General features: G+C 36.8%; 2 protein-coding genes across 3 annotated transcripts; both read right to left on the reverse strand.

The window, feature by feature from the left end:
• Positions 1-547: 547 nt before the first annotated feature.
• On the reverse strand, positions 548-8261 carry si:ch73-281k2.5 (neurogenic locus notch homolog protein 1). 2 transcript variants are annotated; one of them, XM_051117226.1, is made up of 9 exons: positions 7953-8254; positions 5542-5775; positions 5171-5326; positions 4994-5065; positions 4164-4286; positions 3433-3666; positions 3064-3216; positions 2730-2886; positions 548-2005 (listed from the first exon to the last, which is right to left on the reverse strand). In XM_051117226.1, the coding sequence occupies exons 1-8, from the start codon at positions 8140-8142 to the stop codon at positions 2807-2809; spliced, it is 1242 nt and encodes a 413-aa protein (XP_050973183.1). In that variant the 5' UTR covers positions 8143-8254; the 3' UTR covers positions 548-2005; positions 2730-2806. The 2 variants fall into 2 exon arrangements, with proteins under 2 accessions (XP_050973183.1, XP_050973184.1); XM_051117227.1 differs by lacking the exon at positions 4164-4286 and having other exon boundaries at positions 7953-8261.
• A 1608-nt stretch (positions 8262-9869) lies between these two features.
• sec22bb (SEC22 homolog B, vesicle trafficking protein b) lies at positions 9870-15731 on the reverse strand. Its single transcript, XM_051118050.1, has 5 exons — positions 15530-15731; positions 12835-12944; positions 12125-12285; positions 11888-12034; positions 9870-11806 (listed from the first exon to the last, which is right to left on the reverse strand). The coding sequence occupies exons 1-5, from the start codon at positions 15602-15604 to the stop codon at positions 11652-11654; spliced, it is 648 nt and encodes a 215-aa protein (XP_050974007.1). The 5' UTR covers positions 15605-15731; the 3' UTR covers positions 9870-11651.
• Between the last annotated feature and the right edge of the window lie 1606 nt (positions 15732-17337).

Raw genomic sequence — 17337 nt, forward strand, 5'->3', positions numbered from 1 at the left:
GTAAGGGCTACGTTTATGGTTGGGGTAGGTGCAGACCTTATAAAACACAGTCTAATAGCTAGAACAATTAATTTCATTGTTAGTTTCCGGTCGGAGTTGTACCCCTTGGGAGAAACGAGTCTTTTCGAAGCTTTGCATCGCGTGACCGCCTGACGAGGAGACGAGTGAAGAATCCAGAATGTTCGAGGTAGTGGAAAAATAAACAATGTTCAGTGGTGAAAGAACCCCTAGAGTCCATTTGACCCAGCATGATCAACCCAACTGTGTGTTCACAGAGATAACCCAGCACTTTTTAGAGTGTAGCATTCTTTAGTTCAGTATTTCTTCTGTGTTTTGAGGAGAATTCATGGCACTCAGTATTCAGTTCTAAATTTCACAACATTTATTCCTCTACAAAATGTTTTTTTTATAAATCTATTTTTAATTAATACAGTATGTGCAAGTCAAATATAGGCAAATTAGTGATATCTGGTTGAAATAAAATGTAATACCATAGTATAACCACTAGATGGTTTTAAAGTCCTATATTTAATCAGGGTTGGGCAAGCAAATTGCAAGTAAATTATTATTACTGTTGTATTATAAAAACATTACAGCATATTATGCATTGATTATTACGTGGATGACATTTACAGTATCATTTTATTTCAAAGAGTGATGAGAAAGGCAACATCATTTTCATCTGCAATGCCATGGTTTACCCACTAGGTACCTGTATCTACATATGTATCTAGAATATTTGCAGGTCATACCTGCTTACTTATTTGTAAGGCTTTCATTTGAATATTTCGACATGATTAAACACCAGGTTTTTAAATGTGAAATTTAAAAAGATATTAACTTACATCCTTTATTAAATGATACTCGTATCAGTACATAGTATGAATGCAAGCAAATACTGAATTTAACCCAAGTTTAAAACGGTGCTAAAACAGGCATTTAACAAACATTTTTATCCCCTTATAGGTACAGTATGATGATTTAAAAAAAAGAGCAGAGTTTATTAAAGGGGTCATCGGATGCCCATTTTCCACAAGTTGATATGATTTTTTAGGGTCTTAATGAAAAGTCTATAATATACTTTGGTTAAAAGTTTTCAATGGTAGTGTAAAACAACACCCTTTTTACCTTGTCAAAATGAGCTCTGCAAAAATCATTTAATTCTGGTGGAGGCTGCTTTAAATGTTAATGAGCTCTGCTTGCCCCGCCCCTCTCTTCTTTCTGTGGAGTGACGAGCCTTTTTACTTTAGCCGCATTTAGCCGCTAAACTTGCTAACTAGCACTTTATTAGGAAAGGCGATTGCAAAGATTTATAAAAAAAAAACCTTATACTCACTTCTGCTGTAAGTGAAGCTGGATCATGAATGATTCACATGAACATAGACGGATATATGTAGATCAATGAGAATGGCTCGATTTGAAAAGGGGGATATTATTTTTTACAGATTAATTAAAAACCACTACATGGATTTTTATCATTATAGGGGAGATTTGTACATACACTGCCAACACACATTAATGTTCAAACAGCATGTAAAAGTGAACTTAGCATCCGATGACCCCTTTAAATAATCTTGTCGAGTATTTTTCAGTGCTGAGACTTTTTTTGACCAGCACAAATCCAACCAATGTTATTATACCACAATTAATAGTAATAGTAATAGAAAATTAGCCACGAGGAAGCCACACATCTTAAGACTAATGGAAAAATAATATAAAACATAATAATATAAAAGACTAATCAATTAATAAATCAATTAAATTAGTATATAAATTGCTATAATGATTATTATAAATTATTATATGATTAAACAGAATAATACAATTATTATAAATGAATGAGTGAATACAACAGAAAGAAAGTGAAACAACAAATGTATTGTTGTTCTCTTGAAGCAAAACACACAGTTTGCATTTGAGGATCCTTAGATCCTTCAAATATCTCTCGGTAAATGTCAATGAAGTGGCGGAGTGGCAGCAGCATCTTTACACCAAGACTGGAAAACTGTGAATATAAGCTTGAAAGTTAGAAACACATGCTAATGCATATAAATTGTGAGAACTCCTGGTACTCAGCACATATTACTACTTTAATTTAAAGATGAATTATTGTGAATTTATCACAAATTTAATGTTTGTATATGTGTGTATGGGGGGAGGTGCTTACACACTTTTAGTACACAAATAATTTAAAAGTAGATTATAGGGACTATAGATCATATGTGACCCTGGACCACAAAACCAGTCTTAAATTGCTGGGATTTATTTGTAGCAATAGCCAAAAATACATTGTATGGGTCAAAATTATTGATTTTTCTTTTATGGCAAAAATCATTAGGAAATTAAGTAAAGATCATGTTCCATGAAGATATTTTGTAAAATTCCTACTGTAAATGTATGAAAACTCAATTTTTGATTAGTCATATACATTGTTAAGAACATTATTTGAAGAACTTTAAAGGCAATTTTCTCAATATTTTGATTTTTTTTGAACCCTCAGATTCCTGATTTTTAAATAGTTGTATCTCGGCCAAATATTGTTGGACCAAAAAAATGACCCTTATGACTGGTTTTGTGATCCAGGGTCACATATATGAGTTTATTATTGAATCTGAAAGTTTTGTGCATGCTAATTAGATTTAATATCTTTTGCATGAATTCTGCTTGAGACCAATTTGCTTCCATATCTTGCACCTGATTACAGTGTGTGTGAGTGTGTGTGAAAGTACCTGGCATACAGGAGCAGGTGTAATTTCCTATCTGTTCCAAGCAAGTTGATGTAATTCGGGCCGGGTCGAAGCCACATTTATTGATGTCTCACAGTGTGGACCGGTGTAACCTGGAGCGCAGATACAGGTGAGCCACCATTCTCACATGGGTTGGGCCCTAAAAAGAGAGTTAGAAAGTTTCAGGCAAGACAATGTGAATGTAGCCACATGTAACTGTTATTTAATGAACTGAATTCATCTGTAAGATGATGAGATGTTAAGAACTACAGAGACATACAAACATAGCCAGACAGAGAAAAGGAGAGTTGAATGAACATCCTGCAAACTGTCTCACCGATGACACACTTGTCGATCTCTGCACACGTTTTGCCCTTGTACCCTGAGGGGCAGGTACAGATGAACTTGCCATTGATGGGGTTCGTTTCACATTGAGCTCCCATCTTGCAAGGGTTACTGATGCAGGCATCATCAACGTGACACAGCAAACCTTAAACACAAAAACATCACTATGGTCACTACAACTGATCTGAGATGGTTTTATAGTGCACTGCTGAAGAGAACAATCAAATTATAATGGGAAAAAAAACATTATTTTGGAGATGCATTATTTCACTCTAAAACCTTGTTGTTGATGTTGTTGAGATTTGGTTTAAAAGTCATTTCTGCTCATGACTGCAGTGATCATTTTAAGGTTTTTACTGACCAGTCTTGCCAGGAGGGCAGCTGCAAACGAAGGAAGCCACACGGTCAATGCAAGTGGAGCCGGCAGTGCAGGGCTCAGCTGCACAGTCATCAATGTTTTCGGAGCAGTCAGGGCCGCTCCAGCCATTCACACATACGCAATTGTAGCCGTTGTGTACGTTATGGCACGTGCCTCCGTTCTGACATGCGTTTGGCTGCAGTCTGCATTCATCCACATCATCGGTGCAAAACGGACCTGGAAATGAAAGTTTCAGGACTTAAGTAGAACATTATAAAGAAAGTTGTAGAAGCCTGAATCATTTTGGGGAATTGCTCAGATTAATTTGTTTCACTGGCCTGATTTAAAAAACAATTCACCAATTTCAGCTTGGGTCAAATTTAGCTTTGAATCAGTGAATAATTGTTTGGCTAAATCATAAAAAAAAATGGTTCCAAAATATTTGTTCAAGAACCTGCATGACTGAATAATTTAACCCAAAAATCAAATATAATAAAAATAATAAAATTATTTATGATAAAAATAAATGATCATATATTACTGTATGTAATGTAATATTTTGAGGGTAATTCAAAATACAAATTTTAATTTGTTAAAAAACTATCTATCTATCTATCCATTTAAAATTATTGGTTGCAATTTTTTGGTTATTTCCACTGTTGGAAAGGAAAAGAAGAGGGAACAAACACACATAAAAACACACAAACACGCAGTATATAATGCCATTTTCATACCAGTCCATTCAGCTGGGCACTGGCAGATGTAAGTGTTCACTCCATCAATGCATGTGGCTCCATTCTGACAACGGTGATTGAGACAATCACCAATGTTCCCCTCACAGTTTGTTCCTCCAAAACCTGATTACAGGAAAAATTTAACTTGCTCTTATAATTGGTTTGAGTTATAGGAGAAAACATATTAACACTTTGGATTAGAGAACAGTAACACCATTCAACATTAACTAGTTGAATATTGGCTGTTTATTAGTGCTTATGAAGCACATATTAATGCCTTATTCTGACCATATTCTAGACCTTATAACGGATGAGACCGGAAGCCTGACCCATAAAATTTCCTGTTCTTACGGGAAGAAAAAGGTGGATAAAATAGTTACTAAATGAATCATAGATCTTTTGAATACACATTTTTATTTTCTTAGTACACTTTACTGCACTCCACTGTTCAGTCCATTTCAGTATATTAGATCATGTCTCCATGCCTGAAATATCAGATCCAGCCCCGGACACCAGATTCTGTCAGAAAATATCAGTTTTTACAGGTATTAGAACAAGTACTCAGCAAAACTGTCTAATACCCAAAACCTGTTAACAGAAGTCTGGTACCCAAAAACAGTCTTCTATCAGCCAAGAAGTTGACTGAGTAAACCCACTGAAGAGCAGAAGCAGGAGTTTCAACATAAGAGACTTAACATAAATGTTGAATATCTATAAAAATACCCTCTTATCTCTTATTCCTGAAGACAAACATCCCTTGAAGCCACACGTTTTAAGACTAAACAATAAAAATAATAATAAATAATTGAATAAATCAATTAAATCAGTACCCAGAGCACAAGTGCAGGTGAACGAGCCTTCTGTGTTGATACACAAGCCACCGTTTTCACATGGGTTTGTCCCTGATGTGCCGGAAAAAAAATGAGATAATGAGAAATACAGAGACATACAAACACAGACAGACAGAGAAAAGGAGAGTTGAATGAACATCCTGAAAACCGTCTCACCGATGACACACTCGTCGATATCCTCCACACACGTCCTGCCCTTGTACCCTGAGGGGCAGGTACAGATGAACTTGCCATCGATGGGGTTCGTTTCACATTGAGCTCCCATCTTGCAAGGGTTACTGATGCAGGCATCATCAACGTGACACAGCAAACCTTAAACACAAAAACATCACTATGGTCACTACAACTGATCTGAGATGGTTTTATAGTGCACTGCTGAAGAGAACAATCAAATTATAATGGGAAAAAAAAAACATTATTTTGGAGATGCATTATTTCACTCTAAAATCTTGTTGATGTTGTTGAGATTTGGTTTAAAAGTCATTTCTGCTCATGACTGCAGTGATCATTTTAAGGTTTTTACTGACCAGTCTTGCCAGGAGGGCAGCTGCAAACGAAGGAAGCCACACGGTCAATGCAAGTGGAGCCGGCAGTGCAGGGCTCAGCTGCACAGTCATCAATGTTTTCGGAGCAGTCAGGGCCGCTCCAGCCGTTCACACATATGCATTTGTAGCCGTTGCATGTGTTAAGGCACGTGCCTCCGTTCTGACATGCGTTGGGCTGCAGTCTGCATTCATCCACATCATCGGTGCAAAAATTACCTGGAAATGAAAGGTTCACGACTTAAATAGGATATTTTAAAGGCGGTTGGAGAAGCCTGAATCATTTGAGGGAATTGTTCAGATTCATTTGTTTCATCCGATTTAAAAAACAATTCACCAATTTCAGCCTGTGTCGAATTTAGCTTTAACTAAATCTGGCTAAATCATTAAAAAACTGGTTCCAAAATATTTGTTAATGAACCTGCATGACTGAATGATTTAACCCCAAAATCAAAAATAATAAAAGTAATACAATTATTTATAATAAAAACAAATGATCATATCTTGTTTTATGCACTGTAATATTTTAATGGTAATTTAAAATACACATTTTAATTTGTTAAAAAAAACATCTATCTATCCATTATGACTACTGGTTCCAATTTTTGGTTATTTCCACTCAGTTCATTGGCTACTGATACAGGAGAGAACCAATCAGCTGTGCCATGTGATAATGATGTCATTAGGTCAGATTGAGTTAGACCAGTTAGATCAGAGATGAGTTAGATCAGGATTGTGCCATCTAGAGTTTCATGTCAGAACTCTGTATTTGTGGTGAACTTGTGGCAGAGGTAAGCAAGAGATGTAAATTCTACAAAAGACCGGACAACACTTTTGGATTTTTGAAAAACAAATTCGGATGTGCCATAGATATGCATATATTTGATATGACCTAGAACACTTGATTCTGATAGGTAAATCAAATATTTTGCATAATGACAGCAAAAAATGTATTGATGACTGTCCATACATATCTAAGGTCATGTGACCCTGGAACAAACCACAAAACCAGTCTTAAGTAGCACATGTACACTACCGTTCAAAAGTTTGGGGTCAGTAAGACTTGTAATAGTCTTTAAAGAAGTCTCTTATGCTCATCAAGGCTGCATTTATTTGATTAAAAATATAGAAAAAAAAAAAAAACAGTAATATTGCAAAATGTTTTTACAATATAAAATAATGTTTTTTATTTTAACATACTTTAAAATAGAATTTATTCCTGTAATGAAAAGCTGAATTTTTATCAGCTGTTACTCCAGTCTTAAGTGTCACATGATCCTTCAGAAATCATTCTAATATGCGGATTTATTATTAGAATGATCAATGTTGGATAATATCAACAGTTGTGCTGCCAAATATTTTTTGGAACCTGTGATTTTTTTTTTTCAGGATTCTTTCATGAATAACAAGTTTAAAAAGTACAGTGTTTATTCAAAATATAAATATTTTATAACAATGTAAATTATTTATTATGAACTTTTAATAAACTTTTAATTATTAACTTAATACATCCTTGGTGAATAAAAGTATTAATTTCTTAAAAAAAAAAAAAAAAAAAAGAAAGAAAGAAAAAGAAACAATAAAAATGTACTGACCCCAAACTTTTGAACGGTAGTGTATATTTATAGCAATAGTCAAAAATACATTGTATGGGTCAAACACATTATACATTTTTCTTTTATGCCAAAAATCATTAGGATATTTAAGTAAAGGTCATGTTTCATGAAGATATTTTGTAAATTTCCTACCTTAAATATATCAAAACTTAACCTTTTGATTTGTAATGTGCATTGCTAAGAATTTGATTGGAACAACTTTTTTTGCACCCTTATAATCCAGATATTCAAATAGTTGTATCTCTGCCAAATATTGTCCTATCCTAACAAACCATACATCAATGGAAGGAGGCTTATATATCCAGTATAGATATATAATTTATTCATAAATCTTAATTTAAGAAAAAGTGACCCTTATGACTGGTTTTGTGGTCCAGGGTCACAGCAGTCATTCTTCAACTTGAACGACGCTCTTGGACGCATCATAGAGAGCGGAGCGCAATTAGCTAGACTAAATTATGCATTTTAATCAAATATTTGTTGGACATTAAATTTACACAGTAAACTGTATTGTTTATTTTGCTGTATTTTGGTATTATAAGATCAAAACTCCATATTTAATGAACAATCAGAAAAACTGAGAGCTTTTTAAATGTTTATGAAATTACATAACATGTTATACGTGTAGGCTACTTATCTATTCGTCCGTTTTAATAACATGAAGCTGTCACACGCCGTTCAAGGCAGCGGAGAACTAAAATGTGAGCGCTGATACTTCACACCGCCGTGCAGATGCGTACTGACGGCAAATAACTCTGTCCTCAAATATAAAGTACTTACCATATGATATTTTAACGAAGCAAATAACGAGAATGATCACTTTGCCCGAAGAGACACCGGGTAATTGGCCCATATTTTGACTAAAATCCAAAGTCACCAGCAAGAGGCTGTGTTCCGTCAGGTTAAAAATACTAAAATGATCTTCAAAGTCGAAAAACGTCTTATACCAGAGGGGGAACTTACAGCACATCTGTAATGCAAAGAACGAGATGGGGCCACTCCCATCAGCAGTGATGTCAAAATTTATTTTACACCTGCTGCAACATACTAGAGCTCATCTTTACATTAGAGAAAAACTTTATATACAACTTAACACAGCAGCTTTTGACGATTAACTAATTTATTCTTTTTATCAAATGTCTACCACAAAAAATAAATTCTGGTCTCTTCTGCAGAGTTGGATTTTATGATATCACTCTTCATGCATAAGCCACGCTTCCGTCTCATCCAAGTCCAGCTATTTTTAGCTTGTTTTGCTGCTTGATATTGCAAATTGTTGTGACTTACCATATTATTTTAATGTATTACTTTAATTATGAACACACTGGTTTGTAGTGCAAACTGTTTTACTTTTTACCGCATGTTATTCTTCTCATTATTTCCCTGTAGAGGATAATGAACCAGAAGTCTCACCCATAGGCTTACTTCTGTGTTGAAGAAAAAGGTGGATACATGGCAAAGATTACATTATTTAAGAAATTTAAGTATTGTACAACACGAGTAGCTCTCAGCCACTTTCATTTTTAAAAAGTAGCTCTCAGATGAAATAAGGTCAGAGACCCCTGCTCTAATATAATTGGCTCTTCTTATGTGCAATTCAGCAAACCTCTCATTGTTACTGGCAAAACAAATTTGTTTTTTGATTACTTCAGCTTGTTTCTCATGGGTTGTCATGGGTTGTTATGGTTATTTATATATTCAGACAAGTCCAGCCATGCACATACGCATCCGTCATTGCAACACACAAACTAAAGTGCTGCTACGTTTTGTTCTCTAAGCATAAAAATGTTAGGCCTGCAAGAAAAATCAAATGTTAGGCCTGCAAGGAAAAGGAATGTTAGTTATAATTAATTTAATAATTTTTCTTCAAATTACATAAAAATAACGGCCTGCTTTGGCAACAAAAAACCCCAAAAGTCACAGGCCAGTGGTACTTCTTTGGGTACAGCTGACAGTGATCTTACATCTACCATCTTAGCCTCATCCAGCTGGTACATGGGCATTTGGTTACTGTGGGTTTAACTCAATGCATGTAAAATACAGATTAATGTAAACACTGAAAGAAAAAGCTATGGGAACCCAGTTCAGATATCATGTCTGCAACCATGCAAAAGGCAGGACCTCAAATACAGACTAACCCACTCCATTTCATAAGGCTTTAGAGACATGAGTTGAATTCTTGAATATCTGGTTTATTGATAAGAGCCTAACTGAGCAATCAGTACAATTATTCATTTTGTGCAGATAATTAGGGGGACCAAAGCTTTACTAATGCAGCCGCCCCATGTTACTCCCCTGGTTGGAAGGAAACCTTACCTGATCCAACCCACAATGTGCTAAAACCACAAATCTGAATTACCATACTTCTATTAATGAATTATCAATTCACCTTTTTTGGGATGCACTGCTGCTCTGTTATACTGTTATACGCTTACTTATGTGTTGAAGAAAAAGGTGTATACATGGCGAAGATTACATGATTCATTCCATAATTTCTCTAACACAAGGGTCTCCAATATGTCGTCCTGTTTGGAGGTAGCTCACCAAGATGTACTTTTCATCCAGTCAGAGTGAGCTAATATAGACAGGTGTCCCACCCCCTCCAAAGCAAAGCACTGAATTTGACTTAACGGCCGTTATTCATTTATGAAGATGCAGATGTAATCACAATATAACAGAACAATAAATCAAACACACTTATAAGACTACAAAACAGTATCAGCTCAAAAACTGTTTGCATCGGGATGAGTAAAACCCTAAAGGTGTTCTGTATACAAAAACTCTTTCAGGTGTATATCAGTTTGGGTTGTTGAGAGATATTATACATTATTTAAGAGATTTAAGTATTGTACAACACGAGTAGCTCTCAGCCACTTTCATTTTTAAAAAGTAGCTCTCGGATTAAATAAGGTCAGAGACCCCTGCTCTAACATAATTGGTTCTTCTTATGTGCAATTCAGCAAACCTCCCATCTGTTACTGGCAAAACAAATTTGCTTTTGATTACTTCAGCTTGTTGCTCAGTCATGGGTTGTTATGGATATTTATACATTCAGACAAGTCCAGCCATGTACATACACATCCATTATTGCAACAAACAAACTAAAGTGCTGCAACTTTTTGTTCTCAAAAGCATAAAATGTTAGGCCTGCAAGGAAAATACAAACATTAAGCCTGCAAGGAAAAGGAATGTTAGTTATAATTAATTAAATAATTTTTCTTCACATTACATAAAAATAACAGCCTGCTTTGGCAACAAAAACCCAAAAAGTCACAGGCCAGTGGTACTTCTTTGGGTACGACTGACAGTGATCTTACATCTACCGGCCCAAATATTAAAAAAAAGTCAGTGTGAACAGTAAAAACAAAAAAAACAAATAAAAATTGAGTTTGAGTGATTTTATTTATACTGTAGGTTTGGTGAGATGAACAAACTCACTTCTGATGAGCATTTTAGCCTCATCCAGTTGGTACATGGGCATCTGGTTACTGTGGGTTTAACTCAATGCATGTAAAATACAGATTAATGTAAACACTGAAAGAAAAAGCTATGGGAACCCAGTTCAGATCATCATGTATGCAACCATGCAACAGGCAGGACCTCAGATACAGACTAACCCCATCAGATTGCATTTGACCCAAATCTGTGCTTCACGAAAATAGTGGCAGGCCACCATTCTCCTCTGACACTGGTTTCAATAATCTGGTCTGTATTGAGTAACTGGACATGACTGCAAATCTCCTCTCTGCAGTGCAAGTGCTGTTTATTGTGCAACTTTTGCACCAATAAAATAACTGAAAGATCCAAAATATCTGTTGGGTCTAAATGCGACTAAGACTTAATAACCCACTCCATTTCATAAGGCTTTAGAGACATAAGTTGAATTCTTGAATATCTGGTTTATAGATAAGAGCCTAACTGAGCGGTCAGTACAATTATTCATTTTGTGCAGATAATTGGAGGGACCAAAGCTTTACTAATGCAGCCGCCCCATAAGCTCATATTACATTTACTCCCCTGGTTGGAAGGAAACCATACCTCCGTACCTGATCCAACCCACAATGTGCTAAAACTACAAATCTGAATTAACATACTTCTGTTAATGAATTATCAATTCACCTTTTTTGGGATGCACTGCTGCTCTAATGAATACTGTTATACAGTATATAAGATTAATTTCCATAAACGGAGGGATTTCACAAAGACATATAGTATACAGGAAACACACTTTCATTCTCTCTTTCATTCACACTCCAAACAAGTGCAGACAAACTTCTGTGTAGTTCATAAAACAGATACCGGTGAGGATCAGGTTAGGGACTCGACAGCCTGTTAGGAGGGAAATTGCCGGATCCAACAGTCTTTAAGCACAAGCTGTAGCTTTAAAACACAACGTGAACTTGTCATCATGTGAGAGTCCGTCCGCTTTTCACCTGTAACTTTCTCAAGAGCCCCTCTTCCCTCCGTGCATCCCACACCTCACAGCCACCAGAAGCGTATGTACACGATCAGCATGATGAAGAAGACGCCACCAGCCGCTAGCTTAGCATACGTGGACCGAGTGTTCAGGTACTTAGCGTCGCTTCTGTACTTCTTGGACAGGCTAGACAAGTTGCTTGCCTTCGAGTCCAACGCTGAGGAAAAAACATATAGCCTCAGATATAGCTCAGACATTTGCAGGTTTAGCTCAGGGATCTTAGTAGATCAATATTTACCAGATAAGGCCTCTCCCCTTTGCAGAACTTCTTCTATGTTGGCCACCATGATTCTCTGTACGTCCTGAAGCTCTGTGTTGATGTTGCTCAGGTTCCTGCGCGCTCTGCTGTCGATGTATGACTTTTTGGTCTTCTGAATATAAGTATCTTTGAAAAGATATAAAAACAGAATTAAAAGCTTGTCTCTTGATGGGAAGCAGATGAAACTCTGAGTATTGAGAGAGTGAGGGCTCTTACCAAACTCTATGAAGGAGTAGGGCCTGGAGACCGTGGGCACCTTCTTGCCATGTTGTTCGTGAAACTCTGCTTGCAGATCTTCCAGATAAGCAAAGGCTAGCTTTTTAGGAAACCCGGCCTCACAGAGGACCAGATAGCAAACGCCTTTCTCTATGACGTAGCTTTAAAAAAGAGGTGAGAAAACATTTTTATGAGCCATGTGTTTTATCTATCACATATTTGTGGCCTGGACCACAAAACCAGTCATAACTGTCATTTTTTGAAATTGAGATTTATACATGTCAAAGTTGAATAAATGATGTATGGTTTGTTAGGATAGGACAATATTTGTCCGAGACACTACTATTTGAAAATCTGGAATCTGAGGGTGCAAAAAAAATCTAAATACTGAGAAAATGGGCTTTAAATTTGTCCAAATAAAGTTCTTAGCAATATATATAACTAATCAAAAAGTAAGTTTTAATATATTTACGGTAGGAAATTTACAAAATATCTTAATGGAACATGATCTTTACTTAATAACCTAATGTTTTTTGGCATAAAAGAAAAATCAATCATTTTGACCCACACCTACTATACCTACTTATGTCTGGTTTTGTGGTCCAGGCTCACATTTTTGTGTTTAAAACTAGTATTGTGAACTTGAAATCCATAAACTCATCTTCTAAATGATCAATTATTTTACTAGCTGTAGTGCACTGTACACTTACTGAAAGGCCATCGATCCAGCCTCTAAGGTGCATCGGTTTGGACTCTGTTCGTTTAATTTGCGGAAGAGCTGTTTGGCTTGGCTCTGATATTGCTGGAGATCTCGACCCATCTGAGAACAAAAGCAAATTTATTAGATATTAAAACATTTACTCTTAGACTGATACATTTGACTCATTCCTCAGAGGGATTTTACAAAGCTAAACATGAACAAACCTTTTCACTTCCCTTCATGGCAGCATGAAAGGAGGAAACGTAAACATGTTAGACCTAAATCAAATGACTGTTGTACATGTAATAAAACTCCTGGGCACCTACTAGTGGCATTAACACTATTTGGTGAAACTCTAGGAAAGCTGTTTCCTTTAGTTCTTCTAAATCTACCAAAGCCTGAAACTTTGTCTTGATCCTCTTAACATTAAAAGGAACTCTGGGTATTAAGACTTGTATGGTTTAATATAACATAAATGATATTTCTTAAAGAAATCTGTAGGAGAAAACCCATGAAAGATTTAGGTTATTTTAAAAATCTGTATCGTTTTATACATAGTTCAGAGTATTGGGGGGGCGCCATTATTTCAATGATGTAAAATGGTTGCACTCAGTGAGCTACTGGCGCTACTTGTTGCTATTTTTTTTACCACAACACAACTCTGAAAATAAAATACTGATACAATTTTGGTTGTAATTTTTAGTCGGAAGGCAGCAAGAGAAGCAGTGTAAGTCCTCACTGCTTTCCTAGCAATAAGAAGGGGAGAAAAGAATGGGAAGATGCCGGTGGACAAATTAAACTTCCTAAAGTCTCACGTCTTTGTTCTTTCCACCTTAGCCCTAATGCCTTTCAGGCTTTCAGTAGACCACAGCTCCTGAATAAGCTTACAAACGGCAGAGACAAGAAACACTAGATGTAATCGTGTTGACGTTTGTCATGACGCCGCAACCACTGAAGGAGTTTCTCAGTGCAGATTACACTTATCCGCGTCGTTTAGACTCCTTGCGGAGAAAAATCGATGTTGCGGCATTTGGTTTAAGCCTACGCTTACACTGCCCTCCAAAAGTTTGGAGACGCCCTAGTAAAGTGGGGTTTTGGACAATATTGGCATGAACTCTTTTTAATTTGTGATAATTTTGCACTGATAAGGGACAAAAACCTTAAATGTTCGATTCATCAAAATATCCAGCATTAGCAGCTATTACAGCTCTGCATAATCTGGGCCTAAATTCATTGCATTCTAAACTTAATTGGCGATCAATTGTCGAAGCTATTAAGGTGTGCTGACCCAAAAATCTTTTAAAAACCTGGGCCAAGTTTAAACCAGTAACCAGGCATCACAGCTGGCAAAGGGGCATGTCTGATTTTGACATGTATATATTGCCATTATTATGTAATCAAAATGAAAATTATTGCTGGTCTTCAATGATAATGTCAAGTTACTTTAAAGTATTTGCACAAAAAATGATAAGGATTTATGCTGATATCTTCCAAAACCACACTTAGCCATTGGTGTTTCCAAATATTGGAAGAAAGTGTATATTCATCGCATCTTATAAGCCTTTTCAGTAGCTGTGACCATCGTAGCTGTTTTTATTTTCCACATTGTGTATTTCAAGTTATTTTGCGGTAAAAAATATCAACAGATAGCCAGTAGCTCACGGAGTGCAACCATTTTACAAAACCAAAATAATTATGCCCCCCATAGTCTAAAATATGTATTATGTTAAACAATGTGGATTTTAAAAAAAAATAATGTAAATCTTTCATGGGTTTTCTACAACATATTTCAGCAAGAGACATAGTTATGTTATATTAAGCCATTCAAGTCTTAATACCCGGGGTTCCCTTTAACAACAAAATTTTAGCATAAAAAAATGAGAAACATGTTTTGCATCAGTTTAACCACAGTTATTGCAGTTCAGCTGCACATGAGGAGTTACAGGTCAGTCAAACCAATCAAAAACAATACTGAGGGAAAATCGACAACCGAGTCACATACGCTCTTTGCTGAAGAGGAATACATCATGTTAAGTTACAGTTATAATACAGTTATACTTCCTTTCGTGCTACACAGAAGAGGAGTCATATAACATGAAGGGGAATATTTGATGAGAATGTTTTTTTAAATAACTTTAAAATAAAATTTTAAATATGATGTTTAAAAATGAAACTACCTGTATTCTTAATTTTATATTTATCAGGTTATTGAATATACTCGCCATATGATACCATATTTTAGGGTATTAAAATTAAGTTAGAATATACCTGGAAAGTACATAAAAAATATAGAGGGATGACAAATACTGTGTGTTCAAATTATGACAGACGAGGGCGCTGTGACTGATCAAAATTATGCGGCTCCATCTAATGAAGCCTCTCTCTGTGTGACCAATTACATCTTTCAAACCGAGAATAAACGAGATGGAGACAAATATAATAGCTACAGGTTTACTACGCCGTTAGATTCCAAGTAATGTATTTGAAATTAATGTAAACACTCCAACATATGTCTAATTAATGCAATCTGAGCTAATAAATGACAGAAATGACAGTTCTCTACTGTTTTTGGATTACAAATCCCGATAACTAGACACTTCTAGAAGTAAACGTCATGTTTTCAGGACATTGCTCTTTGATTTGTTACATTTACAGCACACATAGGCCTAAAGTAAATGAAAAAAGACAGATCACTGAGCTCATACCTGCTCGTCCTCCTGCATTGAAGCCGCCAGCGGCAATCCGTCCGCCAGCCGTGCGATCATTGTCAGGAGCACCATTTTGCTGTAAAGTCAGATTTACCCACAGCAGGTGTATGTGAAGCGGTTAACAGCTGTAAAATGCCTGTATCGGGATTACAGCTTCACAACACTCCTCCGTACGCTGAGCTGGCCGGAAATACGTGAAAATGTGGCGTCGCTGTATTATTGTCCCGCGGGGTTTTACGTCTTTAAACCACTATCATTGGTTCCGCATGTGATTGGGGGTTAGACGTTGTTATATACTAACTTTCAACGACAGAAATGAATGATAATTATTTAGTTTTGAGCAATTAATTTGATATTTTACCAGAGACAGTCGTTTTCACCAGTCTACAATGTATAACGTACTATCTAACAAGAGTAGACTCTTGGCTTGCTGTCAGTTAACCCATTATATGTCCACAATGGAATATGTATTTATAAAAGTTACATAAATATATTTAAATGCATTTCTGGACATAAAAAAACGCCAATAAAAGTAATAACAAGTGATGTTTGTGTGCTTATTTTGTGTCAGCCACACAAAATCACAAAAGAGCCGAAGCTTACATTTTTTTTTATTCATTCAGCACCATTTACACTGACCAAAGATCTAAGACTTTTTCTATGTATACAAAATGCCTATTTCTCTCAAATATTGTTCACTAATCTGTCTAAATCTGTGTTAGTGAGCACTTCTCCTTTGCTGAGATAATCCATCCACCTCACAGGTGTGGCGTATCAAGAATATAACAATAAAAGGGCACTCTAAAATGTGCAGTTTTACTGTATTAGGGGGGGTTAGGGGGGGGTCCGAAAACCAGTCAGTATCTGGTGTGACCACCATTTGCCTCACGCAGTGCAACACATCTCCTTCGCATAGAGTTGATCAGGTTGTTGATTGTGGCCTGTGGAATGTTGGTCCACTCCTCTTCAATGGGTGTGTGAAGTTGCTAGATATTGGCAGGAACTGGAACACGCTTGCGTATACGCCGATTCAGAGCATCCCAAACCTGCTCAATAGGTGATATGTCCGGTGAGTATGCTGGCCATGCAAGAGCTGGGATGTTTTCAGCTTCCAGGAATTGTGTACAGGTCCTTGCAACGTGGGGCCGTGCATTATCATGCTGCATCATGAGGTGATGGTCGTGGATGAATGGCACAACAATGAGCCTCAGGATCTTGTCACGGTATCTCTGTGCATTCAAAATACCATCAATAAAATGCCACCGCCACCATGGGCCACTCGATCCACAATGCTGACATCAGCAAACCGCTTACCCACACGACGCCATACACGCTGTCTGCCATCTGCCCTGTACAGTGAAACCCAGGATTCATCCATGAAGAGAACACCTCTCCAAAGTGCCAGATGCCTTCGAATGTGAGCATTTGCGCACTTAAGTCGGTTACGATGATGGACTGCATTCAGGTCGAGACCCCGATGAGGACGACAAGCACGCAGATGAGCTTCCCTGAGACGGTTTCTGACAGTATGTGCAGAAGTTCTTTGGTTATGCAAACCGATTGTTGCAGCAGCTGTCTCAGATGATCTTGGAGGTGAAGATGCTGGATGTGGAGGTCCTGGGCTGGTGTGGTTACACGTGGTCTGCGGTTGTGAGGCCATTTGGATGTACCGCCAAATTTTCTGAAACGCCTTTGGAGATGGCTTATGGTAGAGAAATGAACATTCAATTCACAGGCTACAGCTCTGGTGGACATTCCTGCAGTCAGCATGCCAATTGCACGCTCAAAGCTTGCGACATCTGTGG

The sequence above is a fragment of the Labeo rohita genome, chromosome 8, assembly GCF_022985175.1.
Source record: "Labeo rohita strain BAU-BD-2019 chromosome 8, IGBB_LRoh.1.0, whole genome shotgun sequence".
Lineage (NCBI taxonomy): Eukaryota > Metazoa > Chordata > Actinopteri > Cypriniformes > Cyprinidae > Labeo > Labeo rohita.